The sequence below is a fragment of the Lates calcarifer genome, unplaced genomic scaffold (genome assembly GCF_001640805.2).
Source record: "Lates calcarifer isolate ASB-BC8 unplaced genomic scaffold, TLL_Latcal_v3 _unitig_2180_quiver_825, whole genome shotgun sequence".
Classification (NCBI taxonomy): domain Eukaryota; kingdom Metazoa; phylum Chordata; class Actinopteri; family Centropomidae; genus Lates; species Lates calcarifer.
This window is the reverse complement of record NW_026116037.1, coordinates 71,622-97,717: the sequence shown is the minus strand read 5'-3', so window position 1 is coordinate 97,717 and position 26,096 is coordinate 71,622. Positions and strand designations below refer to the sequence as shown.

General features: G+C 47.6%; 3 protein-coding genes and 1 long non-coding RNA gene across 6 annotated transcripts; 2 read left to right on the top strand and 2 right to left on the bottom strand.

Moving 5' to 3' along the window:
• Positions 1 to 812: 812 nt before the first annotated feature.
• On the bottom strand, positions 813 to 2,593 carry LOC108892324 (uncharacterized). The gene is made up of 5 exons (XM_018689816.2): positions 2,162 to 2,593; positions 2,036 to 2,054; positions 1,517 to 1,887; positions 1,039 to 1,438; positions 813 to 838 (listed from the first exon to the last, which is right to left on the bottom strand). Exons 1-5 carry the CDS (start codon positions 2,591 to 2,593, stop codon positions 813 to 815), a joined length of 1,248 nt encoding a protein of 415 aa, XP_018545332.2.
• An 8,021-nt stretch (positions 2,594 to 10,614) lies between these two features.
• On the bottom strand, positions 10,615 to 12,699 carry LOC127139811 (uncharacterized). The gene is made up of 2 exons (XR_007810177.1): positions 12,308 to 12,699; positions 10,615 to 12,111 (listed from the first exon to the last, which is right to left on the bottom strand). It is a non-coding gene; the product is annotated as an uncharacterized LOC127139811 (long non-coding RNA).
• A 187-nt stretch (positions 12,700 to 12,886) lies between these two features.
• Positions 12,887 to 18,623, top strand: LOC108892326 (2-acylglycerol O-acyltransferase 2-A-like). The gene is given in 10 exon segments (XM_018689821.2): positions 12,887 to 13,086; positions 13,088 to 13,163; positions 13,729 to 13,907; positions 14,046 to 14,106; positions 14,428 to 14,571; positions 16,073 to 16,203; positions 17,024 to 17,067; positions 17,162 to 17,252; positions 17,850 to 17,958; positions 18,173 to 18,623. Coding segments are annotated over 10 exon segments (1,008 nt in total). The 5' UTR covers positions 12,887 to 13,068; the 3' UTR covers positions 18,328 to 18,623.
• A 539-nt stretch (positions 18,624 to 19,162) lies between these two features.
• zgc:153012 (TSC22 domain family protein 4) lies at positions 19,163 to 25,906 on the top strand. Of its 3 annotated transcripts, XR_007810176.1 has the most exons (6): positions 19,163 to 19,703; positions 21,301 to 22,000; positions 22,392 to 22,525; positions 23,712 to 24,540; positions 24,861 to 24,912; positions 25,231 to 25,316. XR_007810176.1 is itself a non-coding variant. In XM_018689822.2 (5 exons), exons 2-5 carry the CDS (start codon positions 21,359 to 21,361, stop codon positions 25,375 to 25,377), a joined length of 975 nt encoding a protein of 324 aa, XP_018545338.1. In that variant the 5' UTR covers positions 19,169 to 19,703; positions 21,301 to 21,358; the 3' UTR covers positions 25,378 to 25,906. The 3 variants fall into 3 exon arrangements, 2 of the variants coding, with proteins under 2 accessions (XP_018545338.1, XP_050923917.1); XM_018689822.2 differs by lacking the exon at positions 23,712 to 24,540 and having other exon boundaries at positions 19,169 to 19,703; positions 25,231 to 25,906; XM_051067960.1 differs by lacking the exons at positions 19,163 to 19,703; positions 23,712 to 24,540 and adding an exon at positions 20,833 to 21,101 and having other exon boundaries at positions 25,231 to 25,906.
• Positions 25,907 to 26,096: the final 190 nt, after the last annotated feature.

Below are 26,096 nucleotides of genomic sequence, written 5' to 3'. Positions count from 1 at the left end.
GTCTCCAGCATTGTCCCCCACAGCTCCATCTGATTGGTTACACACAGATCTAACAGCCAATCAGAGTGAAAGCTGTGCTGCACAGAGCTCACACACACTGAGCAACTATGCTTTTTACACCACAATCTGCTGCTGCTCCATTGGGACTAATTGATTTGAGACTCACATTTCTGTGCAAATTTTATTTAACTTTGTTTTTTTACTTTATAAACTTCAGGAAACTATTTATTTATTTAAAATTTCAGTTAACTTTATAAGAGATGCTGCTGAGCCTGGGAGCTCCCTGCACTTTTGTTTTTGTTTGAACTTAAAACAAAGATAAAGATAAAATAACATTTCAGTTATATTGAAATTTTGGAAAACTTTATTTACTGTAGAAAACTTTAGGGAGCTATTTATTTGTTTCAGTTTTAATTTAACTTGATAAGACATGCTGCTGAGTCTGGGAGCTCCCTGCACTTTCTGTTAGAATTTTAAAACAAAGATGTCGATTGTCTAAGATAAAAAACCTTTAACATGTTGCAAATCTGAAAAGCTGTTTAATAAACATATGCTTAAAGGCATTTAAACAAAGTTAAGTGATGGAGTTTGTATTATTCAAAGTTTTGACACCAATATTTTCACTTTTACTGCAAATTAATATCTGCTCCAAATATCGGTTATCGGCCTCCTTGACTACTAATAATCTGTATCAGCCCTGAAAAATCCATATTGGTCGATCACTAGTCAGGACTCACCCTCTGGTCTTGGTTCAGGCTCCTGACCTGGCTCTTTACCCTTCTTCTCGCTCCTTGATTGGACCGGTCGTTTCCTCAGCTGGATCCTCCCTCTGGAGCAGCTTAGGAAAAAACAGTTTGTTGGACTGATCACAAACAGCAAGTTCATCTGAACCTAAAATGACTGTGAGGAGCCATTAGAGCTGCACCCCTTCAGAGACCAGAGTCCTGGAAATGATCAGACTCTGGTCCTTCCTCTTGCTCTTGATGAAGTTCAGTTAACTTTTAACCACACAGTCCCAAGGGTTGACCCGGGTCTTACCTGTGTCAGGATCAGGGTTTAATAGCCCTAGGTTGTCCCACTCTCGTCCCAGCATGTGGTAGAAGTCGGTGGTTTTGGCTGCTGCCTCCCAGTCTCCGTCCTGCAGACTCTCTCCGATGGCAATCTCACAAACCGTCTTCAGAGTCGTCTTCACCGCCAGAGGAGGGCGGCTCCACCGGTACCCGGATGCCTTTCTGGCAGCGGCCAGCGCCAGGCTGAGGCGACCTGGAGCGAGGACATCCTGCAGGGTCTGAATGTCAGAGTCCAGAGATTTAGCAGCCAGGAGGAACCGCCCGAGCTCCCTCAGTTTCTGACTGACGTAATCGTACCTCTTCTGGCTGCCATCTTGGTTCCCCATCAACTTGTTTCCATATTTACAGATCAACCAATCAGATTTGACCTTGACAGAGTGAGAAAGAGTGGTATTAGCACAGCGACAGGTAGAGAGACAGACAGGTAGACAGACAGGTGTACAGACCTGATGTGAGATGTAGTCCTGGTTCATGCGGTGCAGGACTTCACTGCAGCTTTCAGATGCTCCACTGGAAATTGGGAGGAGGCGGGAAGCTGCAGCCTGGACCCTGCTGCGCTTCCTTGGCCGGTCCGCTGCAGGGTCAGAGGTTGCGTTCTGATCCCCACTGTGTTCAGAAGTCATGGCCCGTTTGGACCCAGTCTCAGAGTTCCCAGTCTGTTCCGTTGTGACTGCGTCTCCTGAGGGATCAGATGGTGAGTCCTCTGTGGACTTGGAGGTCCTGTCGTCTGCTCGATCACAGACCGACTCACCTGTGGAGTCAGATGCTGAATCCTTTATGGGCTCAGCGGTGGACTCTCCTGTGGAGGCGGGGGGGTCTTTGGAGGGTCAGAGGCCAGCTTCTTCCGACAGGAGGCCTGATGTTTCCAGAGATCAGAGCGAAGGAAGAAGCCGAGGCAGAGCGGGCACGGCAGGTAGTTCCTCGCATCAACTTCCTCTGAGGGCTGACGACAGGGACGATCTCACCACTGCCCTGCCTGATCACCTGAGGGACAGGCAGACAGGTAGACAGAGAGACAGACAGGTGTTGAGTTTCCTCTGCAGGTAAACAGACAGGTAAACAGACAGAGACAGGTAACCAGGTGAACAAACCTCGATGTTATGCAGGTAGTTGCCTCTACAGCGCAGATGCTCCAGCAGCAGGTGGCGCTGTTTGGAGCCCGTCGGCAGCGTGCTGGCAGCCATCACTTCCTGTTGGTCAGCGTGCTTCCTCAGCAGGTGACGAGCGATCTTCACCTGCGGCCGCCGGCAGAACACGCGTACTGTCGCTTTCCACCGCTCCACATCCTCTTCACTGTCACCCCCTCCTTCTTCTCCTCCTGACCCCGCCTCTTTTCCTTCTGACCACGCCTCTTCTCGCCCGGCCCCCCTCTTGTCCGCAGGGCCCCGCCTCTTCCCTCTCTGGCTCCGCCTTCCTAAGGTGGCGGCGCCTCGGCGGCGGGTCCGGCGGCCAGCGGGTTTCTTCAGCTCCTCCTCAGGGGAGGAGGTTTGGTCTGTCACCTGGAGCTCCGTCTTGTTCGCCATGGCAACGTCAGCCTAGTCCTCCGTGATAACGGCGGTCTCCACTGTAACGGAGGACCTGGTGACCAAACATACAGCCAGGTAAACATCGTGGTGCAGACAGGTGTGATGATTTCAGGAGAGACAGTTGTAGGAGGTAACATTATATACCTGCAGGAGAGGCGCTCCACCAGACTCCATACAAATACCTGACAATTTACAGTTTCTCCACTTCTCGACACAAAGACCAGCGTCATACTAACACATCAAACACGTTTCATAAATATTTAACTGTAACTGTTCTATTCGGCTTGAACCAAATGTCTGAACAAATCTTACAAGGACAAAACTTAAACTGTAAAAGCTGAGTAGCTTGTTATTTTCGGCTGATTCCTCTCAGTAACAGCGGGTGGCCTGTTTACTGAGAGCGGGTTGTGTTGTTGTTCTGCCTGGTTCGTAGTTTATCTGTTTGCCGAACTGATTAAAATAAACACAATTCAACAACAAACTCTCCAGCCATGTTCCTGATGTAACTGTGAGCGAACAAACACTAATTCAGCTGTTTTCAGAATGGAGTCTGGTTCAGCCTCCGCTCCGCATCACTCAGCTGTCGGATCAGAACCGGTGGTCCTGGACAGCAGAGCTCGGGTCGTGTTTTTGCGGGTGTTCAGACAGACTGACAGTAACTGATGGACGTGTGGACACAGTGATAATAACAGACGGTGTCTGTGGAGGTCAGACAGCGGACAGGACGCTGTGGAGCGGGGCGTGTCCGATAATGGAAACCATCATACCCGTCAGACTACATGCTAACAGCTAACGGGAGAAAGCTAACCACGACATCGCTGCTGTTAGCATTCAGGAGCTAACATGTACCTTCTCTACACCGTGACCCGGTTAACCGAACCCGGACCGAGCAGCGGCTCAGAAACACACAGAGAGAAGAAAAGAGTCCTCACCCTGTAAACAGCGAGCAGCTCCTCTCCTCCTCCTCTCTTCTGTGGTGTTTGACAGCAGTTAGCATCCTGAGCACAGCACCGCCCCCTGCTGCCTGTCTCCTGTATCTACAGCTCAGAGTTACAGTAACTTCAACCTGATTAACACGATTATTATCACATGTAACACAGATTAAATGATTTATCTTCATTTAGAGATCACATTCTTTACTAAAGTAAAATTCTGAAAGCAGGTAACAGAGTATTTACATGATGTAACAGAGTATTTTATCCTCTTTCAGGTAATCACAGTATAAATACAGGTTTACAGGTGAAGAGTTACAGTTACTGTCAAAGTAACTGAGTAAATTATTGGACCTGAGTGTAAAACATCCACACCTCACCTGTCTGAACTCCCACCTGTCTTCCTGTCTGAACTCATACCTGTCTTCCTGTCTGAACTCGTACCTGTCCTCCTGTGATCTCCAGGTGTTGAGAAACAGGTTTCAGTCTATAAATATCAGTTTCAGTCAGGTGATGAAATTCACATTTCTACAGCTCAGTCACATAATGATCAGAGAGGAGCTGCAGAACACAGTTTCTGCTGACTGATCAGGTTATTGATCAGTTTATTGATCAGGTTATTGATCAGTTTATTGATCAGTTTATTGATGAGGTTATTGATCATAACCTGTAGTGATCCTGCAGAGAGAAGCACTGAACCGGACTCCATAGATCAGTCAGTTTAGAGTTCCTATAGAACCAGCCTTGTACAAACACAACACAGAAACACTCAGTCTTTATGTTTGAATTCAACATGAACTGGACTCATGAACAGTGAACTTCACTGAGACTCTGAAGTTTAAATCCTGATCCCAACATGTCTCAGCCTGTGTGAACTCTGATGATCTGATCAGATAAACTGTCTCACCTTGTTTTAAACCTTCACATCTTTACAGTGGACGGCTGATAAAAAGCTGTGATCATCTATATTCATGGATTTTAATGGTAAAGTTCCACATTAGACTCTGGAGTTGAGGATTTCATCATCCATACATGAAGTGTGAAATGAAACGAATGTGCAGCAGGAAGGTTTCTGATGCTGCTGATGATGAAACGTTCTTCATCAGTAAAATGATTCAGGCTCCTGATGTGAAAGTTATATTTATCCTGGAGGTGACTCAGACACAGCACAGAATCAGTTCTCACTGTGACGACAGCTTCAGATCCTGGTGTCAGGAAACTCAGACCTGCAGCTGTTCCTGTGGCCTGAACTGGACCTGGACTCTCGACCTGACTGATGGTTTCAGGGACAGGAGGACAGGTACACAATGACATCACAGCAGCAGACAACTGGGACACACCTGAGAGCGCAGGCAGCAGCTCTGTACCTGTCTGTGCTCTCACCTGTCCCCTCTGGGTCCCGGACTGGGCGATCAGGTTCAGTACAAACCACATGGTCCACTTCAGAGGAAATCCCTGATGTCACCTGAACCCACGTCAGAGCCCCTCCCTCAGCTGAGGGGGAGGAGAGGACAGGGTTGTCCCAGTCTCCTCCCACCTCTGGCCCTGCGGAGGAGGAGACCGGGACAACCCTCCCCCCTCCCTCCTGCTCCTCAGAGGAGGTGGGCGGCTCCTCCTGATAAAAGCCTGAGTGATTTTCCTGGTGTTTGATCGCTGTGAACGAGAGGACACGATGGACCGACTACAGGTGAGTGTCGACAGGTAACAGCTGCTGCTACCAGCTCTGTTTAGTCTGTTTCTGCTGCTCTGGGTCCAGGTCTGGGTCCAGGTCCAGGTCTGGGTGTTTACTGACTGTGTTCTTCGACTGCACAGCTGCAGGTTGAAGAGCTGGTTCTGGTTCTCTGTAGCAGATACTGGTTTGTCAGGTCAGATATCCAGGACAGATCTGGACCAGGATCCTGGACAGATCTGGACCAGGTCTCCTTGAGTTCAATTTTCAGTCTCTTTGTGGTCTGTTGTGTCTCTTTTCCTCTGATTTTATAAATGCATCTTTAGTTTCTGTGAACCTGAAAATAGGTTTTAAATCTGTTTCATTCTGGTTGATAATCTAGTCCAGATTTGTCAGGTCTCAGTTCAGTGGTCTGAGGTGTAGACCAGGTCTGATGTGGTCTGAATGGACAGCTGTCAGTCAGGGCTGCAGGTTAACGGAAACATGAGTTTAACTTTCATCTAAATACAGAAAACTGTGATAATTACCTTTTTTTTCCTAAATCCATAAACCTGGTTTTAAAAAGTCTTTAGAGTCCTCATGTTGATCTGGACCAGGTCTGACAGGTCTGGGTTCAGTGGGTTTTGGTGTAGACCTGGTTGAATGTGGTCTGTGAACTATCCCTGAACTCAGCACCTGATCGGTTTATGGGTTTATGAATGGTCAAAGACGCCTGAAGGCACCACGTGTCCTGGTGTGTTTAACTGTGTGGAGGGGGCGGGGCTTCCTCAGGTATGCAGGGTCGCTGCTGTGTTTGTTGCTCGGCAACAGAAACAAACAGACAGCGGTGACGCTGGTCAGAGTTTATTTACAGATACTGAACTATCAGACTGAGACCAGCAGAGACCTGATCACCACCAGAACCAGGACAGGACCCGGACTGAGACCAGCAGAGAACTGATAACCACCAGAACCAGGACAGGACCTGGACTGAGACCAGCAGAGACCTGATCACCACCAGAACCAGGACAGGACCTGGACTGAGACCAGCAGAGACCTGATCACCACCAGAACCAGGACAGGACCTGGACTGAGACCAGCAGATAACTGATCACCACCAGAACCAGGACAGGACCCAGACTGAGACCGTCACTTCAGTAACAGTGATCAATAGTTAACATTATTGTCTCCTGTCCTGGACTCTGACACTCACAGAAAACTGAAAATGAATCAGACTCTTGGTGGTGGTTCTTAGTCTCTGTGGTGGTCTTGTTGTCAGTCCTGTTGTTGGATCTGTTGTTGGTCCTGGTCCTGGTCCTGGTCCAGCAGACAGGAGGAGGTCTGATGGACATGAATCAGCTGCTGGTTTTGAACTGTTTTACCTGATCGAGTCTCGGTCTGGTTCCAGGTGAGCGTTGTGTGTCTGCTGCTGAAGATGACCTTTGAACCCGGCAGTGCAGGACCATGTCCATGTCGAGAAGGTAACATCCTCACTGGAGGTAAAATATAAACCAGTCAGGACCAGATCCTGACTCTCTCCTGATGATCAATAACCAGACCTCTTCTCTCATTGTCCCAGGTTACTTTGTGATCCAGAACTGCACAGTGAACCCTAACGGGGGGACAGGAGTCCGGTGTAGACCTGCACCGACTGCTCAGGTAAACAAAACACAATCCACACCATCACACTGTTCTCAAACCACTTTGACTCCAGACCTGATCCCAGAGCCCTCTGACAGAGAAGATCCTGAACCACAGCAGAGAGTCTCAGCTGGTCCTGGTCCTGGTCCTGGTCAGAGGTTTGCTCTGGTTTGTTTTTGTTTCTGAGGACGAGCAGATTAACGTCAGTGCTCAGACTTTGTCTCAGGATTTTGTTTTTGGTGGACTGGAGGTTCAGCAGGGTCACGGTCTGAGTCAGACACTGAGTCATGTCCTCGTGTAGAAACTGATCTGGGTCCTGTGTTTGTAAATCCTCCTGTGAGTCGCCTCCTGTGTTTATACGATCAGATCCAGAGTTTGTTACGAACATCTGTGAGTTTTTATAAACAAAGACTGAACAGATCTGGTTTTAAACAACAGCTGCTGTTCGATGTTAACGAGGAAAACGTCAGTGGTTTGATCAGTCGATCAATAGATGTGTAAATCAGCTGATGAAGGTTTAAATTAACACACTGACGTTATTATTATGATAATTATTGATTATTGTTGGTGTTTTGTTGTCGTTATGTGTGAGTCTGAAGGTTTTTATATTTTCATCGTCTTATTTGTCTCTGAACCTTTAGTTCCTGCTTTATTTTTTTTCTTTAAATAAGCTGTTGTTGGTTTAACCTCCTCTGTGATTTGATTGATTGATTGATTGATTGATTGATTGATTGATTTATTTATTGACTGGTCGGTCCTGTGTCTTCCAGCTGCTCATCAGGACACTCTGGTGAAGTGCTCCATGTTTGCTGACTCAGTGTGTGGAAACAGAACCATCTCGACCGTCGCTCCGTCCGTCGCTCTGACCGTCGCTCTCACTGAGACACCTGCAGGTAAACTCACCTGAGCTCGTTAACTCACTCGTTATATCCAAGACTTGTTTCCACAGGACGTCTGTTCCTCTGATAACGTCTCTTCTTCTCCTCCACAGTGTCTGCTCCTGAAGAGTGGCTCATCCTCACTGTGATGTAAGAACCAATCACATTTATCAATCACTACTGATCATGTTGATCAGCTGATTTCTGATTTAGATCTTTAGAACTGCAGGCGCTTAGAACGGTTTTATAATGATTCTGTATCTCAGTTTATGAGATGATTGAACACTGGTTCAGTCACATGAAGACTCATCGTCCTGAAGCTTCATTATCCTGAATCTGATCATTGATCAGTCATGAACCACTTATTTAAAATCGTTCAGACCAGGTGTTAAACCTCTGTCAGTGTCGACATGTGGCAGGTTTACAGTCAGTTAGACTCACAGACACAGGGGGTCAGGTTTCAGGTTGGGGGGTCAGGTTTCAGGTTTGGGGTTGTCAGGTTTCAGGTTGGGGGGTCAGGTTTCAGGTTGGGGTTGTCAGGTTTCAGGTTGAGGGGGATTAGGTTTCAGGTTGGTGGGGGATCAGGTTTCAGGTTGGTGGGGGATCAGGTTTCAGGTTGGAGGGTCAGGTTTCGGGTTGGGGGTCAGGTTTTCGGGTTGGGGGTCAGGTTTCAGGTTGGTGGGGATCAGGTTTCAGGTTGGGGGGGGGTTCAGGTTGTTCAGGTTTGGGGGGTCAGGTTTCAGGTGGGGGGTGTCAGGTGTTCAGGTTGTTCAGGTTCAGGTTGGGGTCAGGTTTCAGGTTGGGGGGGGGGGGGGGGGTGGGGGGGGGGGGGGGTGTCAGGTTTCAGGTTGGGGGGGTTTGCAGGTGTCAGGTTGGGGTTGTCAGGTTGCAGGTTGGGGGGTCAGGTTTCAGGTTGGGGGGGGTTGCAGGTGTCAGGTTGGGGTTGTCAGGTTTCAGGTTGGGGGGTCAGGTTTCAGGTTGGGGGGGGTTGCAGGTTGGGGGGTCAGGTTTCAGGTTGGGGGGGGGGGGGGGGTGTCAGGTTTCAGGTTGGGGGGTTTGCAGGTGTCAGGTTGGGGTTGTCAGGTTGCAGGTTGGGGGGTCAGGTTTCAGGTTGGGGGGGGTTGCAGGTGTCAGGTTGGGGTTGTCAGGTTGCAGGTTGGGGGGTCAGGTTTCAGGTTGGGGGGGGTTGCAGGTTGGGGGGTCAGGTTTCAGGTTGGGGGGGGTTTGCAGGTTAACACATTACCCTGTTGTGAACCATGTTTTGCTTTCTGTCTCTCTGCAGACTTGTCTCTGTTTTCCTGATCCTCCTGCTCAGTTTGTTCGTCGTCCTGCTCTCCTGCCAAAACCAACCAGGCAACAAACATGAAGGTAAGAAGCTCCTCCCTCCTCAGAACCGCCCCCTCCTGTCAGAAAACCAAGACCTCCCCTCCTCTGACGCACCTCTCTCCTCTGCAGGTCTGGATCTGCTCTGACTGACGTGGATCTGTCTCTGAAACATGAAGTTTCTCTCAGCAATGAAGTCGTGATGACAAACTGTTGCCTGAGACGCTGTCAGACCTGATCCAGATCTGTGGCAGCAGGACTGTCGTCCAGGTGCTGTCCAGGCCCGGTGGAGCCCACGTTCAGTCCAACCCACGCCCCGTTTTAGTTCATGTGTAGGCCAGGTGTAGCACAGGGTCCAGGTGTAGCTGAGGTTCAGTTCAGGTGTAGTCCAGGTGTAGGCCAGGGTCCAGGTGTAGGCCAGGGTCCAGGTGTAGCTGAGGTTCAGTCCAGGTGTAGGCCAGGGTCCAGGTGTAGCACTGGGTCCAGGTGTAGTACAGGTTCAGTCCAGGTGTAGCACAGGGTCCAGGTGTAGCTGAGGTTCAGTCCAGGTGTAGCCTAGGTGTAGCCCAGGTTCAGTCCAGATGTCCAGGTAGTCCAGGTGTAGTCCAGGTGTAGTCCAGGTGTAGCACAGGGTCCAGGTGTAGTCCAGGTTCAGTCCAGGTGTAGTCCAGGTGTAGCACAGGGTCCAGGTGTAGTCCAGGTTCAGTCCAGGTGTAGTCCAGGTGTAGCACAGGGTCCAGGTGTAGTCCAGGTGTAGTCCAGGTGTAGCACAGGGTCCAGGTGTAGTCCAGGTGTAGTCTAGCATTTGGTAATTTCTTGCCCCTGTCAGCCAATCAGGTTCAGGTACAGCTCCTCACCTGTGAGTAACAGAACAACATGTCATGACATCACTTCCTGCAGCTGTTGTTGGGTCAGAGGGTCAGGAAGTCTCTGCTGGAGGAGTCTGGTACTGCAGGTGGTTTATTATTAAAACCAGCAGACTGACCCAGCAGCCGCACCATGACCCGCCTCAGACCAGAACTGAGAGCCGAAGTCTGTGACATGAAACCAAACCGGTCAGAGGAGCACCACTTTCTCTGATCCAGAATCCTCTGATCCAGAATCTGACAGCAGAGAAACCTGATCCTGCAGCTGTGCTCAGAAGCTGTTACAAAATAAAAGTCTTTTATTTAGAAATATTTAAATGTGAAAGAAAAGAAAATGTGAATGATCCTGTTTCCAGCTGATCATAAACATCCCAAACGTTTGTTTAGAGTTCGACCTCCAGAAGAAAGGAAGTGATTGATGAAGTGAGTGATGAAGAACTGATTAAACACATCATAAAAAATATAATGAACTATTCAACAACAATTCAGAAATATAAAACATTTCCCATAATGCACTTGAACTCCATGGAGTCCATCAAAGAGCTGAGGAGGAACTAAAAATCAGTGGAATGAACCTTTAACATGAACTGTTTACTGTTTACAGCCTGATGTTTATCTCAGGGTGAGCTGTAACCACGGTAACCAGCTGTAACCATGGTGACCAGCTGTAACCATGGTAACCAGCTGTTGTTTTCTGACCCTCTGGTGTTTCTGCATGTTGTTCTGTTACTGAGGTTCTATAGAGTTCTACAGGAATGAGTCCTAGAACCAGGAAGTCAGTTAGCATGTTAGCATGTAGCATGTTAGCATGTTAGCTCTTCCTGTTGTCAGTGTGTTTCTGGTTCAATGTCTGAAATAAGGTCTGAGACATTTTCAGGTTTTATTCTCCGACATAAAATGGGTCAGTAAATCCCCCACTCCTGATGTTTGAAGCTTTTACGTGTCTTAAAAAAGGCGGTTGCTAACGAGTGTCTAAATGAAACTACAGAGGTTGTCGGGGACGTTAACATGAAAACCCATCTACTCACCAGTCCACCTTTACAGCCTCGTTGTGTTTCTACTCACGCTCTTTCAAACTCTCACTAACTTTCTAAGAAGAAAGGCTTTTGTAGAAGAGCTCAGAGCTAAATGAAATGACCAGTTGGAAGCTTAGTGGTGGAGACGTTGACGTCATGTGACCGTGGTGTAGTTGGTTTATAGCCTAACATTAGCTTCTTACTTCAAACATCAGAACAGTGGTGTTCATCTGTGAAGATGATCTGATCAACTAAACCTGAAGGATGAGGAGGAACCAGGTTGAAGCTGACGTCAGGACTGGGTCCCTGTAGTGCTCTATTGTGTTTATTGATTTGTACTGTGTTGTATTGATTTATACTGTTTTGTATTGTATTATATTGTTTCTGTTTGATGTGGATCTGGTGGAATAAAAACAGAGAAGAACAGAAAACAGAAAACATCAGATTTAATTGAAACAATATTTTGTACAGTTCTTAGTTTTATATTGATTTGATCTTTGCTCTGAGCTGATCGACTTCAAACCACAGATCAATAAAGTTTGAGTTTCAAATGGAAACAAAACATTAGAAACAGACTGAAAAAAACAGGAAACTCAGATCTGAGATCAGACCAGACATGAGCCACAGAAACAATAGAAACAATAGAAACAGAGTCATTAGAGTCAGTCAGACACTGAAAACAGTAGAAACAGTAGAGACAATCATTAGAGACCTCGGCTTGGTCTCTCTGAGCTCTGACCTCCGTCTCTTCAGACTCTGAGTCAAAGTTTAGGCCACGCCCTCCTTATCAGCTGTAACCATGGCAACACACAGGAACAGGAAGCAACAGAAACTCAGTGTTACCATGGAGCTGTTACCATGACAACAGTTTATTTACTGTGGTGAGGTCATTAAAGGAGAAGCTCAGATCAGTCAGCTGATTCCTGATCAGTCAGAATCAGTTTATCAATAATAACACTAAACACATGAGTTAAAACAGTTTTGATCAGTGATCATTATTGATTTATTGATCAGTTCAAATGAACACCTGTTGATTCTGATTAATCACTCATTAAAACCCGATCAGCTCTGACAGACAGTCAGACAGGAAACAATCAGACAGTCAGAAACAGCTTGTTCCAGCCACTGGAGAAGAGGAGGATCATGGGTAATAAGTGGTCCAGTGGGTCAGAGCTGGAGCTGTTACTGAGCAGTGCAGTCTGCAGGGGGCGCTGCTGCCCAGAGAGGACACAGTGTGTTACCTGTCTGACTGTCTGCAGAGACAGTGAACCCATCAGAGGTCAGAGGTGATTAAAAACTGATGTTTGATGAAAAACTGAAAAACTGAACCTGATGAGAAAACAATAAAAACAACAACAAAAATAATAATACTAATAATAATTTTGATAATAATAACAATAATAATACCATCACTGTTCCTGTTGTTGTTTATTTCTCCCTCTGCTGTGTTTTATCTTTGCAGGTGCGTTCGAGGTCAACCTCTCTTGTCCTGACGGTGAACACAGACGACCTCTGACCTCTGACCTCTGAGGAGACTGGAGTCCTTCTTCTTCCTGTACAGAGACTGAACAGCTGATCTCAGGGTTTACCTGCTCAGGTGTTCTCAGCTTTTCATCATGTGACTGTTTTCCTTTTTATTTGTGGAGATTGGATTCAGGCTTCAAACATCAGAACAGTGATTTTCACCTGTGAAGATGATCTGAAGAACTAAACATGAAAGAAACTCAGCCAATCAGGACACAGCTCAGAGGACTGTCAGGTTCTAATGTCACGTGATTCTGTGACGCGTCATGTTTAACGGTTAAACGTCTGTTAACAACTTTATTTCAACATCCCAGACCGTGAACGCGCCTCACTGCAGGCTCGCTCCCGACATGTTTCGTCACCAGCTTTGATTGGCTGAGAGGAACCCACCCAGAGGGGGAGGGTTCGTACGCATGCGCAGTGGAGCAGGGAGGGGAGCGTGTTTGTAAAGTTTGGAAACGAAGTGAAAATCAGAAGTTTAGAGTCTGTAACATCAGCGGCTCACTGACAGACAGACAGGCAGAGAGACAGACAGGGAGAGAGAGAGAGAGAGACAGGCACTGAGAGAGAGAACCCCGACTTCCAGGCGGACACACCGGGAGGTCGCACCGCTCCAAGCCGGGCCAAGGTGCGCGGCCGCCGGCATGAAGATCGAGTTCGCCCCCGCTGAACATCCCGCTGCGCAGGAGGCTTCAGACCGCCGCCGTCCTGCAGTGGATCTTCTCCTTCCTGGCTCTGGGTAACACTCACCTGTCTGTCTGACCACCTGTCTGTCTGACCTGTATCGATCAGACGTTATTGTTCTGTCAGGAGGCCTCTGATTGGTCAGTTGACCTGTGATTAACTTCCTCTGTGTTTCATGTGATTCAGTTTGATAAAGACTTTTATTGTGAAATAATTCAGTTTAAAGTCCTGAACTCTCAGGTCTGCTTTAACCATCAGATCCACCAGGACCATCAGATCCATCAGATCCATCAGAACCATTAGAACCAGTGAAGGTTGTTTGTTTCAGTGAGACTGATCAGAGCTCAGTTCTCTGGTTAATCCTCCAACAGCTGCAGTTTGTTAATGATCTGATTGTTTGACTGTAACTTTATGATTATTGATTATTCAGCTGATTATTGCCTTGATTGGTCAATCAATCACCAGGAAACTGGAAATGAACAGAAATATAAGACCTGAGTTTGAAATACAAACCTGTCTCTCTCTCTGTCTGTCTCTCTCTCCATCTGTGTCTGTCTCTCTCTCTCTGTGTCTGTCTGTCTCTCACTCTCTGTCCATCTGTCTGTCTGTCTGTCTGTCAGCTCAGTGCTGTCTCGCTGCCTTCGTCCTCCTGGCTCTCTCTGATTGGTGGATGATGGCCCTGCTCTATGCTGGTTGGCTGTGGTTGGACTGGGACACGCCCACCAGTGGGGGTCGGAGGTCACAGTGGGTCAGGAGCTGGACCGTCTGGGACTACTTCAGGGACTACTTCCCTATCAGGGTGAGACCATATCTACTGATGTAATCAGTACCTGATCAATACCTGATCAATATCTGGTACTGATCAGTACCTGCACACTGATCAATCACTCTGATCACTCTGATTATTGATTATTGATTTGATCTTATTGATCTGCAGCTCATTAAAACAGTCAATCTGGACCCAAAGAAAAACTACATCTTTGGATTTCATCCACATGGTGAGACACACACCTGTCTGTCTCTCACTTGTCTGTCTGCTCACCTGTCTGTCTCTCACCTGTCTGTCTCTCAGGTGTGTTGACCTGTCTGTCTCTCAGGTATGTTGACCTGTCTGTCTGTCTCTCCACCTGTCTGTCTGCTCACCTGTCTGTCTGCTCACCTGTCTGTCTCTCAGGTGTGATGACCTCTCTGTCTGTCTCTCCACCTGTCTGTCTGCACACCTGTCTGTCTCTCAGGTGTGTTAACCTGTCTGTCTGCTCACCTGTCTGCTCACCTGTCTGTCTGCTCACCTGTCTGTCTCTCACCTGTCTGTCTCTCAGGTGTCTTGGTAGCGGGGGGGTTTGGGAACTTCTGTACGGAGTCGACCGGTTTCTCTCGTCTGTTTCCTGGACTCAGACCTCACCTGCTGATGCTGCCGTTCTGGTTCAGAGTCCCAGTCTTCAGAGACTACATCATGTGTGGAGGTACACACCTGTCTGTCTGTCTACCTGTCTGTCTGTCCACCTGTCTGTCTGACTGCCTGTCGGTCTGTCTGAGATCAGAAGACCAGCAGTCTGGGGGGGGTGTAGGGTCAGATCTGGGGGGTGGTGTAGGGTCAGGGTGATCCAGTTTCTCAATCCAGTCTTTGGACTGAGTCAGCTGTGTCGGGGGGAGGAGGCAGAGAGCTGCTCTCTGATTGGCTGCTGTCCGTCCTCAGGGTCACATGGTTCATTTGTCTCAGCTACAGTGATCGCTCAGTTTGATCATTAATCCTGATCAATAACAGAGACCCTCTGATCTCTGATCCAGATCAGGTTTAACCTGACTCACCTGAGGGGACAGGGACACCTGGTGGTCAAACTGAGGAACTGCAGCAGAGTCAGGTCCAGCCTGGTCCTCCATGCTTCTGAGACCCTGTAGAGACCCTTAGAGACCCTGTAGAAACCCTTTAGAGACCCTGTGGATCCTCCAGAGTCAGAGCAGGTTCTTACACAGTCTGATCCTCTGTGACACTGATCACACCTGAACCAGTGTCACAGAGGATCAGACTCTGAGCTGTTAAAAGGTCCTGGTGCAGTGATGAACCCTGAACGTTACAGAATCAGACCTGATGAAATGTGTCTGTTCTCTGACCCAGTGACCCACTCAACCACTGAACCACTGAGTCACTGACTGTGGTGAAACATGAGAAACAAAGTGATGAAACAAAATGATTTTACTGCTCAGAGAGACAGACGGACAGAGAGACAGACTGTCAGACAGACAGAGAGGGACAGACAGATGTTCATAAAGGACAGAAATTTCCTGCTGAGGAGGAGCAGACTGAACCTGAGTGACCTCACACAGTGAAACACACCTGTCCAGGTGGAACAGCTGATCGTCATCCACTCAGAGAACTGGATTCCATTCTCTGATCTGCTGAGACCAGGACCAGTTTGGACCTGAAGAGTCCAACATGTGGCTTCACAGAGAGAAGAGCCTGGTCCTCTGATGGTGGTACAGTGTCTTTATGAGGACATCGGTCCACGCTGCGTCCTCAGAACAGGAAGTCTAAAAACAGAATCGAGTTAAAAAGTAAAAACACTGATGTTAAACCGATGAAAGGAACAAAGACTCAGACTGAGCTTCACTCAACATGTTCACAGCTGATTTTAACATTAACTCAACATAAAGAAATCCTAAAGTTCTCTGCAGGTGGAACAAGAGTTTTCAGTGAAGATGATCAGAGGAGAAGAAGAGTTCTTCATCTGCAGCTCCACATGATCTGTTTAAATCTGATGAAGGGTCAGGACCTGTACCAGGGCCTGTACCAGTCCAGGGCCTGTGTCTCCTCCTCAGGAACCAGCTGACCTGCAGTCTGTCTGGATTCTTTGAAACCTGATGATGTTTTCATTCATCCTGTACAAACTCCACTGACAGAGACAGGAGGCCTCCAACTGTCTGTCTCCTCACCTGTCTGTCTGTATAAACCTGTCTCCCTGTCAGGTCTGGTGTCAAGCTGTAAGTCCAGTCTGTCGTACCTGGTCAGTCGTCCTGAAGGAGGGAACGTTGCTGTCATTGCGGTGGGTGGAGCTCCGGAGGCTCTGGATGCTCGGCCCGGGGCTTTAACTCTGCAGGTACAGCTTCCTGTCCTGGTCCTGGTCCCAGGTCCCTGGTTCTGGTCCTGGTCTTGGTCTGATCCTCACAGAGCGTCAGGTTTCAATTTGACTGTGTTGTTAAATTCAGGAGTTTCATCAGAAGTTTGTTCATTTCCTCAGTGAAACGTCAGGAAACAGACTGAACCTGTGACGAGAGCTTTAATCTGTCTGCAGATTTAATCTGTCTGCAGATTTAATCTGTCTACAGTTTAATCTGACTACAGTTTAATCTGTCTACAACTTTAATCTACATCTTTAATCTGACTACAGTTTAATCTGTCTACAGTTTAATCTGTCTACAGGTTTAATCTGTCTATAACTTTAATCTACATCTTTAATCTGACTACAGTTTAATCTGTCTACAACTTTAATCTACATCTTTAATCTGCCTACAGTTTAATCTGTCTGCAGTTTTAATCTGTCTACAGTTTAATCTGTCTACAGCTTTAATCTGACTACAGGTTTAATCTGTCTACAGGTTTAATCTGTCTACAGGTTTAATCTACATCTTTAATCTGCCTACAGTTTAATCTGTCTACAGTTTAATCTGTCTACAGGTTTAATCTGTCTATAACTTTAATCTACATCTTTAATCTGACTACAGTTTAATCTGACTACAGTTTAATCTGTCTACAGGAGCAGGAAAATAAAAATAAGATGACAGAGATGAATTCAGCTTCTGTCAACAGGACAGTGTTGAAATCATTAGTTTAAAACTGAATTTCATTTGTTCTTCACGTGATCAGACTGATGGCTTGTTTTTATTGATCAGTGACTGAAACTCTGTTTTGTTTTTCAGCTGCGAAACAGGAAGGGATTCATCAAACTGGCTCTCAAACACGGGTGGGTGGAGCTTAATGAGGAGGCGGGGCTCAGAGGGCGGGGCTATAGACCATACACTCACTTTGTAACTGTGTTTGTGTGTGTTTGTGTGCAGAGCTCAGCTGGTTCCAGTCTTTTCTTTCGGAGAGAACGAGCTGTTTGATCAGATGGAGAATCCCACCGGCTCTCCTCTGAGGACGCTGCAGGTCAGAGGTCACGCTAACAGACTCTGAGCTAACGCTAACTTTAATGAGCGTGTTTATAAAGTCAGACAGTCAGAATATCCACCTACAGTCAACCTGTAACCAGATTACAGCTGAAGAAACAGCAGAGAAAACTTAATTTACTACAGAACACTGTGTATTATCTTAGCAACAGATTAGCTAACTGTACTTAGAGCTTTAGCTGCTACCTGACAACACCTGAAAACCACTTAGCGACCGTGAAGTTGCCTGACAACCACCATCAACATCTTAGAATCATCTGAACAGCCATATTACAGTAGCCTAGCAACAAGACGGGTTTTCCTCACCACCCAACATTATACATGAACACAAACTATTATTAGCTATAAGCTAATAGGTATTAGCTATTAGCTATTAGCTAACTTTAGTCACAAACACTTGTTAATTTTACTACAGATCTTTTCATTTCTTTTTAGTTTAACTTCTGCTGCTCTGACTGCCACACAGTGTTAGCCTGTTAGCTTGTTAGCTAGGCTAATGAAATTAAGGAGGACAGCTGATAGGATGCTAAGATGTACTAGTATTATGGGATGTCAGTGTGTTGTCCTGTGTCCACAGAACCGGCTGCAGAGCATCATGGGAGTGGCCATGCCTCTGTTTCACGCCAGAGGAGTTTTCCAGTACAGCTTCGGCCTGATGCCGTACAGGAAGTCCATACACACCGTTGGTACGACCGCAATGCTAACGTTAACGTTTATCTAATGTTTGTTAATGTTAATGTCACGTTAATCCAGCGTTAATCAGGTTTCTGCAGTATTTACATTAACACCTGACGCTAACTAATGCTAACTTTAGTTAGCATCAGTTAGCTTCAGTTAGCCTCAGTAAGCCTCTGAGCTATTTGTTTCCTGGTTCCTCCATGTCTCTCTCTCTGTTTTCAGTGGGGAAGCCGATCTCGGTCGCCCAGACTCCCAGTCCCAGCAGCGAGGACATCGAGAGTCTTCATAAACTTTACCTGCAGAGTTTGACCGACCTGTTCGAGCAGCACAAACACACCTACGGCCTCAGCAACGACCAGCACCTCACCTTCATATGACCTCATGTATCACCTGGTTATACAACCAGTTTATAAACACCTGAATGTCACATGACCATCACACGACCGTCACGTGACTGTCAGCTGTTCAGGCTGTGGATGTTAAACTGTTTTTAACTGACTGCTCCTCTGTTGGACAGCACCATGCTAACACTGCTAGCAGAGCCCATTGATTTTAATGGGGATGCTAACACTGCTAAGAGAGTTTTCGTGCTGCGTTTAAAAGCGGTGTCTCTGTAAAGACGAGTGTTTGATGTGTTTATGTAATAAAGTGACGTCACATGATGATGATGTAACAGATGATTGACAGGTGAGTCATTCAGACGTGATGTGACATTAAAGGAGAAGAAGCAATCTGATTGGTTGATCTGACACAAATATAAAACCTCAGTGGTCACATGATGACTCTGTAGCTCCGCCCAGTCCTGATCCAGACATGAAGGAGGCGGAGTCTGCAGCATGCGACCAATCATAGACGTGGACGGTGCTCTGGTCTCTGGCCTGATCTTTGGTCTCTGTTCTCAGGTCTCTGGCATCTGGTCTCTGTTCTCAGGTCTCTGGCCTCTGGTCTCTGTTCTCAGGTCTCTGGCATCAGGTCTCAGGTTCAGGTCGCTGGCATCTTGTCTCACCTCCACCCTTCACTGTCCTCCTCCTCCAGTCAGAGCTCTGCTGTGACCTGTAGTGACACAAACTGACCACAGGAGGCGCCACAGAGAAACAGCCTCTGAAACTTTAGATTAAATCAAACTTTATTGACATGATGATACATCAACATCTGATCAATAAATACATGAAATCAATATGAACAGTGAGACCCCCCCCCCACCCCTCGGACAGTCTCACATGCACGCGCACCTCGTCCCGTATCTCTGTGTTCTCAATATTCTTCTACCAAACAGAGATGATGATCCGGATCAGACCCGGAGACCCGGACCTGATGATGATGATGAAGGAGTGAGCTGGTCGCTCATTGGCTGCCGTGTAGAGACACGCGCTGTTGACAGAGGAAGGAGGAAGGAGAGGAGGAGGAGGAGTGAGAGTTTGTTTTTCTCTGTAGAAGAAGAAGAAGAAAGTTCCCGCCGCGGCTCACGCTCCTGACGGACTGACAGCCGAACCGGACCAGGACCAGCGGGAGAACGAGTCCGAGAACTTCCGCTCAAACTTTTTACTGAAACTGTGCGCGCTCCCGCGGCTCGGGGCTGCTCCGGGACTGACGCGCATGCGCGGCTGTTGTGTTTTTCTGTGTGTGGATAATGGACCGATTGTGACACCGGGCTCGGTGGTGACGTCACTGGAGGGAGAAGAGCGGGGAGGAGGAGGGGGGTCGCTGATCCAGATCAGGAGCGGGAGCGCGCGCCTCAGCTGAGAACAGGAACGTGAGTGTTAACAACGATCATGTCACAGGGTGTCATTGAGCGAATGTTTGTGGTTGTGACGTCAGACTCCAGGCTCCTGATCAATGATTAATGATCAGTTATTGATCAGGGAGGAGCATGTGTCTGCAGCACAGGGTCCTCAGAGGTCAAAGGTCAGAGGTGAAGCTCAAAGAGATAAGTTCAGTGATGGAGGCGACAGTTTACTGATAGAACCACAACAGAACCTGACCCAGAATCTGACTCAGAACCAGATTCTGGTCTAATGAACCGTCTCTGAATCTAAATCTGTTCAGTGTTTAAAGGAGCTTTATGTAGGTTATATGTTATTGCTGTTGCTACATAGCTAACTCTAGCGTTAGCAGCTGTTAGCATTAGCAGTTGTTAGCGTTAGTAGCAGTTAGCATTAGCAGTTGTTAGCATAAGCAGCTCAGTATCAAACTTTATTAATTTACTCATGAACAGTTGAGTCCAGAGAAGGAAATTGATTTGGCTTCTACTTCTGTCACTTCTTTACTTCAGCTGAAGTTAGCATGCTAACCAGCTAGCTCTGACCTGTCTCATGACTTTCCGATAGTAACTGACTGCAGTGTCCAGACTGTCTCTGACTCAGAGGACGGTTTCTAACATGGATGAAGCTCTAAGTAAAACTGATCCAATCAGAAACAGAGACGCAGCAAACAGTTCATTAAACACTTAATTAATCAATTAACAGGAAACTAACGAGAAATTACAAACTCTGATTCCAGAGAAGTTGTGAGGCTGTAAAATATGAATAAAAACACAATACAGTGATTTTAAAATCCTGTTAAACCTACCAACAGAGAAAAAGGTAAAATCAGCTGAAGGAAAAGTAAGTTGGTGTCTTCAGTTCCCAGACTCTGAGTGTGAGAAGAAAACAGAATGTTTTTATTTACAAAAACAGTTTTATCAGTTTGAACATTAAATATCTTTGTTCTGTATTCAGTTGAAAACAGGAGTCACTTTGATCTGTTTCTGTTTCACATTTTAAACAGTTTGTAGTTTGATAACTGAACAAAGATTTTAGTTTTTTTCTCAGTAAAAATATTTATTTTTATTTATTATTATTTATTTTCAGATTGTGAGACAAAGACGGGTTAAAGTTAGGACCATAAACACTGAACTGAAACATCAGACTGTAGAGAAGGAAAATACCAGTGAAGAACTGACGGTTAAAATCCTGCAGAACCTGAACTGCACACACACACACACACACACACACACACACACACACACACACACAGAGTTGTGTAAATCCAGGTTGTGAAACAGGCAGCGACAGATCAGACTGAGTCAGAGGAAACAGGAAACAAAGACGAACTGCAGGGCGAGAGACACTGACCAGAACAGCAGGACACAGAGAGAGAGACAGGATGTGTGGTGAGACTGTCTGCTCTGTGTTTGTTACACAACATTATGGGGACATGAACCTAATCCCACACTGTGAGGACTCATGTTCTGTTTGAGGACAAGCAGCAGCTAAATGTCAGTTTAGACCTGATCCAGCTGAAGACCAGGAAGTAGACCAGGAAGTAGACCAGGGTCCTTAATGAGTTTTTTTGTCCTGTTTGTGTTTCAGTGAGTCAGTAGTGTGTGTGTGTGTGTGTGTGTGTGTGTGTGTGTGTGTGTGTGTGAGGATGAGTGGAGGTAAAAAGAGGAGTGGCTTCCAGATCACCAGCGTGACCTCAGACTTACACCAAACTCCGTCTGGCCAATCAGCTCCCAGTGTGGTCACAACCATCGTCCAATCAGAGGCCTCCTCCTCCTGCAGCCCTCAGGGAAGCTCCTCCCAGCCGACCACGCCCTCTCTGAAGAGGAAATACGTCTCCCATGATGCCGCGGGGCAGGGAGTGGGGTCTTCCTCCAGGTTCAGGGTGGTAAGGCTGGCGGTGGGCGGGGCCAGTGGCGGTGGGCGGGGCGAGCCGTATCGCCGTGGGCGGTGGACGTGCACAGACTTTATGGAGCGACAGGAAGGGGCGGGGTTCAGGCGGGTGATGGACAGCATGAGACACGCCCACTCTCTGGAGTCCCTGGAGATGATTGGCCGAGACAGAGACAGAGGCGGGGTCCACTCCCAGGACCTGCTGGCTCAGGGGGCAGGGCTCGTGCTCCGCAGTGGGCCGCCCTCCCCAACGCACCGAGAGCCAATTAACATCTGGCTGCTGGACCGAAAACAGCCAATGGGAGCGCAGGGTTTGGACTCCACCCCTCCACCACCTTCACTTTGCCCACGAAACGTCCCTCCTCCTCTACGATTGGACGTCGATGCTACAGGACGGGTACGCACACACACACCTGTACCACCTGTACCATGTCACCTGTCTCAGACAGAGTGCATGCTGGGAGTGTGTGTGGTTGTTGACACAGGTGTCAGAGGCAGTCGCAGCCGATAAACTCTCTCTGTCTCTCTCAGTGTGAACACAATGCATGATGGGATATTTCTCGATTAGTGACGGTTGTTCTACTTATCATGATGCATTGTGGGAAACTATGAGTCCAGTGTTTAGTAATTACCAACTACAACATGAAGAACTGTCGTGACTTCAGACCCTGAAGCTTCATGTTGTTTTCTTCAGCCTTCAGGGTGTAATGCTCCTTTAAAACTCTGTCTGTCTGTCTCTGTCTGTCTGTCTGTCTGTTTCTCTGACTGTCTCTCTCTCTCTCTGTCAGTCTGTCCTCAGACTGTCTCACTCTCAGCCCAGCTCCCCCCCTGCTGGATCGTACCATCCCTCCCTGACCCCCGTTCAGACTCCAGCAGCCTTCAGTCTGGACCAGACCATCTTCAACCTGCCGGGGGACGACAGGTGACTTCCTGTTTGATTTCTTCTTTATTTACCTGTGAGACAGGTGGACCGCACTGTGGTGATCATCCAGACCGGTCCATCAGGTCCTGGTCTGTGAGTGTGGTTCAGTGTTGATGCTGATGAACTGTAGTGACCCTCAGCTGAAACTTCAGCTGTGGTATGTGTGTGTGTTTGGTATTCCTCATGTTGTGGGGACCATGAATCAGGTGGTGAGGACGTGTTTTAGTGTCAGTGTCCCCTGAAGGTATGGAAACACAGCTGTGGTGTGTGTGTGTGTGTGTGTGTGTGTGTTAAACAGTAGAACAGAGGATCTGTTCATTCACAGTGTGTAACCAGGACGTCTACTGCACGTCTCCTGACTCTGTTCCATCCTGGACTCTGATTGGCTCCAGACGGAGTGACATCACTGCAGCTGGTTTTTATTTTGACACAGTATAAACACTTCAACCAATCACAGCCTGTCAGAGTCTGATCTGGGTCACAGGATCCTGGTCCTGGTCCAGGTCTCTGCCTCTTCATCAGGACCTCAGACTGTCCAACATCCTGAAATCTGTCCTGGTCCTGGTGGAGCTTCAGCCACTGTGAACTGTCTGCTGGGTTTCAGTCTGGTCTGGTCCAGACTCAGGGACAGTCAGAGACCTGAAGACTTTCCAGGGTCGTCTCAGCTTCAGGTCTTTGTGGAGCTGCTCAGACGGCCGTCCTTCAACAGACCTCTGCAGAGGACTGAGGTTCTGGTAGAGGGACTGTTTGGTTCCTGGTCTCCTCCCTCATCCCGGTCTGTCTCAGTTCAGTTTGGTTGGACGACGGACTCCAGGAACAGTTTTTATTCATAATGATTAAACAGATTTTAATATACAGTTCTTTATTTAATTGTATGATTGACACCTTCAGAGTCCAGTACCTCAGATCTCAGACCTCAGTCCAGTGAGTCCTGGTCTCAGGTCTCAGTCTGAACCATAACAAACCAGTTTAAAGTGAGAGGAGGTTTCAGAGTCTGAGGATGAATGAAGCTCTGTGTGTGAGTGGGCAGCAGAATTCCACTGCTGCCTTCCTATTGGCTGTGACAGTGAGTGGGCGGGAGCTGGAATGAGACAGCAGCCAATCAGAGAGCAGGGAGTGAGTGTGTGTGTGGGAGAGAGAGAGGTCAGGTCTCCATGAAAACCTGAGGTCTCTTGCTTGTTTACAGAAAACACTGAGCTTCAGTTTGGAGTCGACATCTGGACGTCCCGAGACCGCTGCTTCTGATTGGACGAGGTCTCTGGACCTGTGAGGTCACAGAGAGCTGAGCCAATCACAGATCATCTGGAGGAAAGGTTTTACTCTGAGTCCACGTCCTGTTAATGGAGGACAAGAGTTTAATGAGACAGAAGACGAGGGACAACAGGAAGTCTGGACCGGAACCAGGACACGTTAACGTTTAATTTATTTCTATTTGGATGTTCTGACTCTGTGATTGGTCGGTTTGTTCTGTCAGTCTGCAGCTGAGCTCTGATTGGTCGGTCATGTGTGAGGGACAGCTGTGATTGGTGGGAAATGTTCGGTGGTGTAAAGAAAATGATGTCAAGGCGTCACCAGTCGCCCTCTGCCGTCCCTGACTCCGCCCCCCAGCCTCGACCTCAGCGCCGTCCTCTGTCGACCCCGCCCCTCCCTCTCAGGACTCTGCAGCTTGTTGCTAAGCAACCAGAGGCACCTGTTGTGTTACGGGATCGTAGAAAAGTCAGAGGTCAGGGGTCAGGGGTCAGGGAGTCTTGGCCGGGCACCAGGCCGACGACCTCCGAACCCAAACTCAGGACGAGTCACAGGTTGGTGACTCCGCCCTCCAGGGCTCAGCCAGTCACAGAGGTCCAGACCAGGAGCAGAAACCAATCACACGCGACCCCATCAGCCCCGCCCCCGGCCCAGAATCCCCTGCTGCCTGCCACTCCTCACCCTCATTGGTCAGTCCCTGTCAGAGCTCCGCCCACTGGGCGGGGCTCAGAGGCCACGATGATGTCACTGCTGCTGTTCTGCCACAGGTAACCATGGCAACCACAAGGAGGGGGCAGGACTGCTCCAGGTGTGTTCACGTTCACCTGGAGAGACAGACGTCAGCACGACAGAGCGTCTTATACAACTTATTGATCAGAAGTGAAACGATTGATCAAGTATTGATGAGGACAAAACTGAAGGTTCAGAAAATAGATTTAAAATGTTTGAGACGACAGGAGCAGCTGTCAGGTGATCTCAGGTGATCTCAGGTGAACTCAGTTAAAACTGAAAGGTCTGAAGTTCTGTCAGGTTAGCTCACCTGTCTCTCTCTCACCTGTCTCTCTCTCACCTGTCTCTCTCTCTGCAGTGCCTCCAGTAACAGTCTGATCGCCATCGACAACAAAATCGAGCAGGCCATGGTGAGTTTCTACTGTGGGTCTACTGTAATTTAACTGTAGTTCTACTGTGGTTCTATCTCGTGTTATTAACAGTAAATCACTTCACAGTCACAGTTTAGCTTTTTCTGTTATAATTTATTTTTTAAAACTTTATTTTCTTTCTGAATCTTTTTCATCAGGATCAAATGTTTTGATTCTGTTTGTTTCAGTGAATTTTATTTTTATTGTTTGACTTTAATCAATATTCTGATCATGTGACGTTTATCAGGGCCTCGATCATCTTTACTGATCACTGTGAGACACAACTACACTCTCACCTGTGTGTGTGTGTGTGTGTAGGACCTGGTGAAGAGTCACCTGATGCTGGCGGTCAGAGAGGAGGTGGAGCTGCTCAGAGAACAGATCAGAGATCTGCAGGAAAAGAACCAACAACTGGAGAGAGAGAACGTCATCCTGAGAACACACACACACACTGACACACACTGATACACACACACTGATACAACAGACACACACACACTGATACACACACACTGATACAACAGACACACACACACACACACACACACTGACACACACACACACACACACTGATACACACTGATACACACACACACACACTGAGACACAACACACACTGATACACACACACACACACTGATACACAGACTGACACACAGACACACTGATACACACACACACACACACACACACACACACACACTGATACACACACACACAGACACACTGATACACACACACACACACACACACTGACACACAGACTGATACAACACACACTGACTCACACACATACACACACTGACACACTAAGACTCACCTGGCTGACGACACGCTGCTCACCTGAGAGCGTTGTCGTGGTAACAAGTTTGACCAGCTGATAATCAGACTAACGAGGAGCGTGGTAACCATGACAACAGGACTGTGTCCAGATGTTCTGTGATGAAGACGATGATGAAGAACTGAGTCTAATAAATGAATAATGTTTAACTGAGATCTGAGTCTGATGATGATGATGTCGCTCACAGAGGTAACCATGGCAACAGAGAGTCCTGCAGGACTGATCCTAGAACCAGGAAGTCAGTTAGCATGTTAGCATGTTAGCTCTTCCTGTTGTCAGTGTGTTTCTGGTTAAATGTCTGAAATAAGGTCTGAGACATTTTCAGGTTTTATCCTCGGACATA

Excerpts from the sequence above, each read along its gene's own strand:
- LOC108892324 (XM_018689816.2), bottom strand. The coding sequence starts at position 2,593 with ATGGCGAACAAGACGGAGCTCCAGGTGACAGACCAAACCTCCTCCCCT. Across the intron at positions 1,439-1,516 it reads AGGACTACATCTCACATCAG|GTCAAATCTGATTGGTTGAT; the intron begins GTCTGTACACCT and ends CACTCTGTCAAG. Across the intron at positions 839-1,038 it reads AAACCCTGATCCTGACACAG|CTGCTCCAGAGGGAGGATCC; the intron begins GTAAGACCCGGG and ends TTTTTTCCTAAG.
- zgc:153012 (XM_018689822.2), top strand. The coding sequence starts at position 21,359 with ATGAGTGGAGGTAAAAAGAGGAGTGGCTTCCAGATCACCAGCGTGACC. Across the intron at positions 22,001-22,391 it reads ACGTCGATGCTACAGGACGG|TCTGTCCTCAGACTGTCTCA; the intron begins GTACGCACACAC and ends TCTCTCTGTCAG. Across the intron at positions 22,526-24,860 it reads AACCTGCCGGGGGACGACAG|TGCCTCCAGTAACAGTCTGA; the intron begins GTGACTTCCTGT and ends CTCTCTCTGCAG.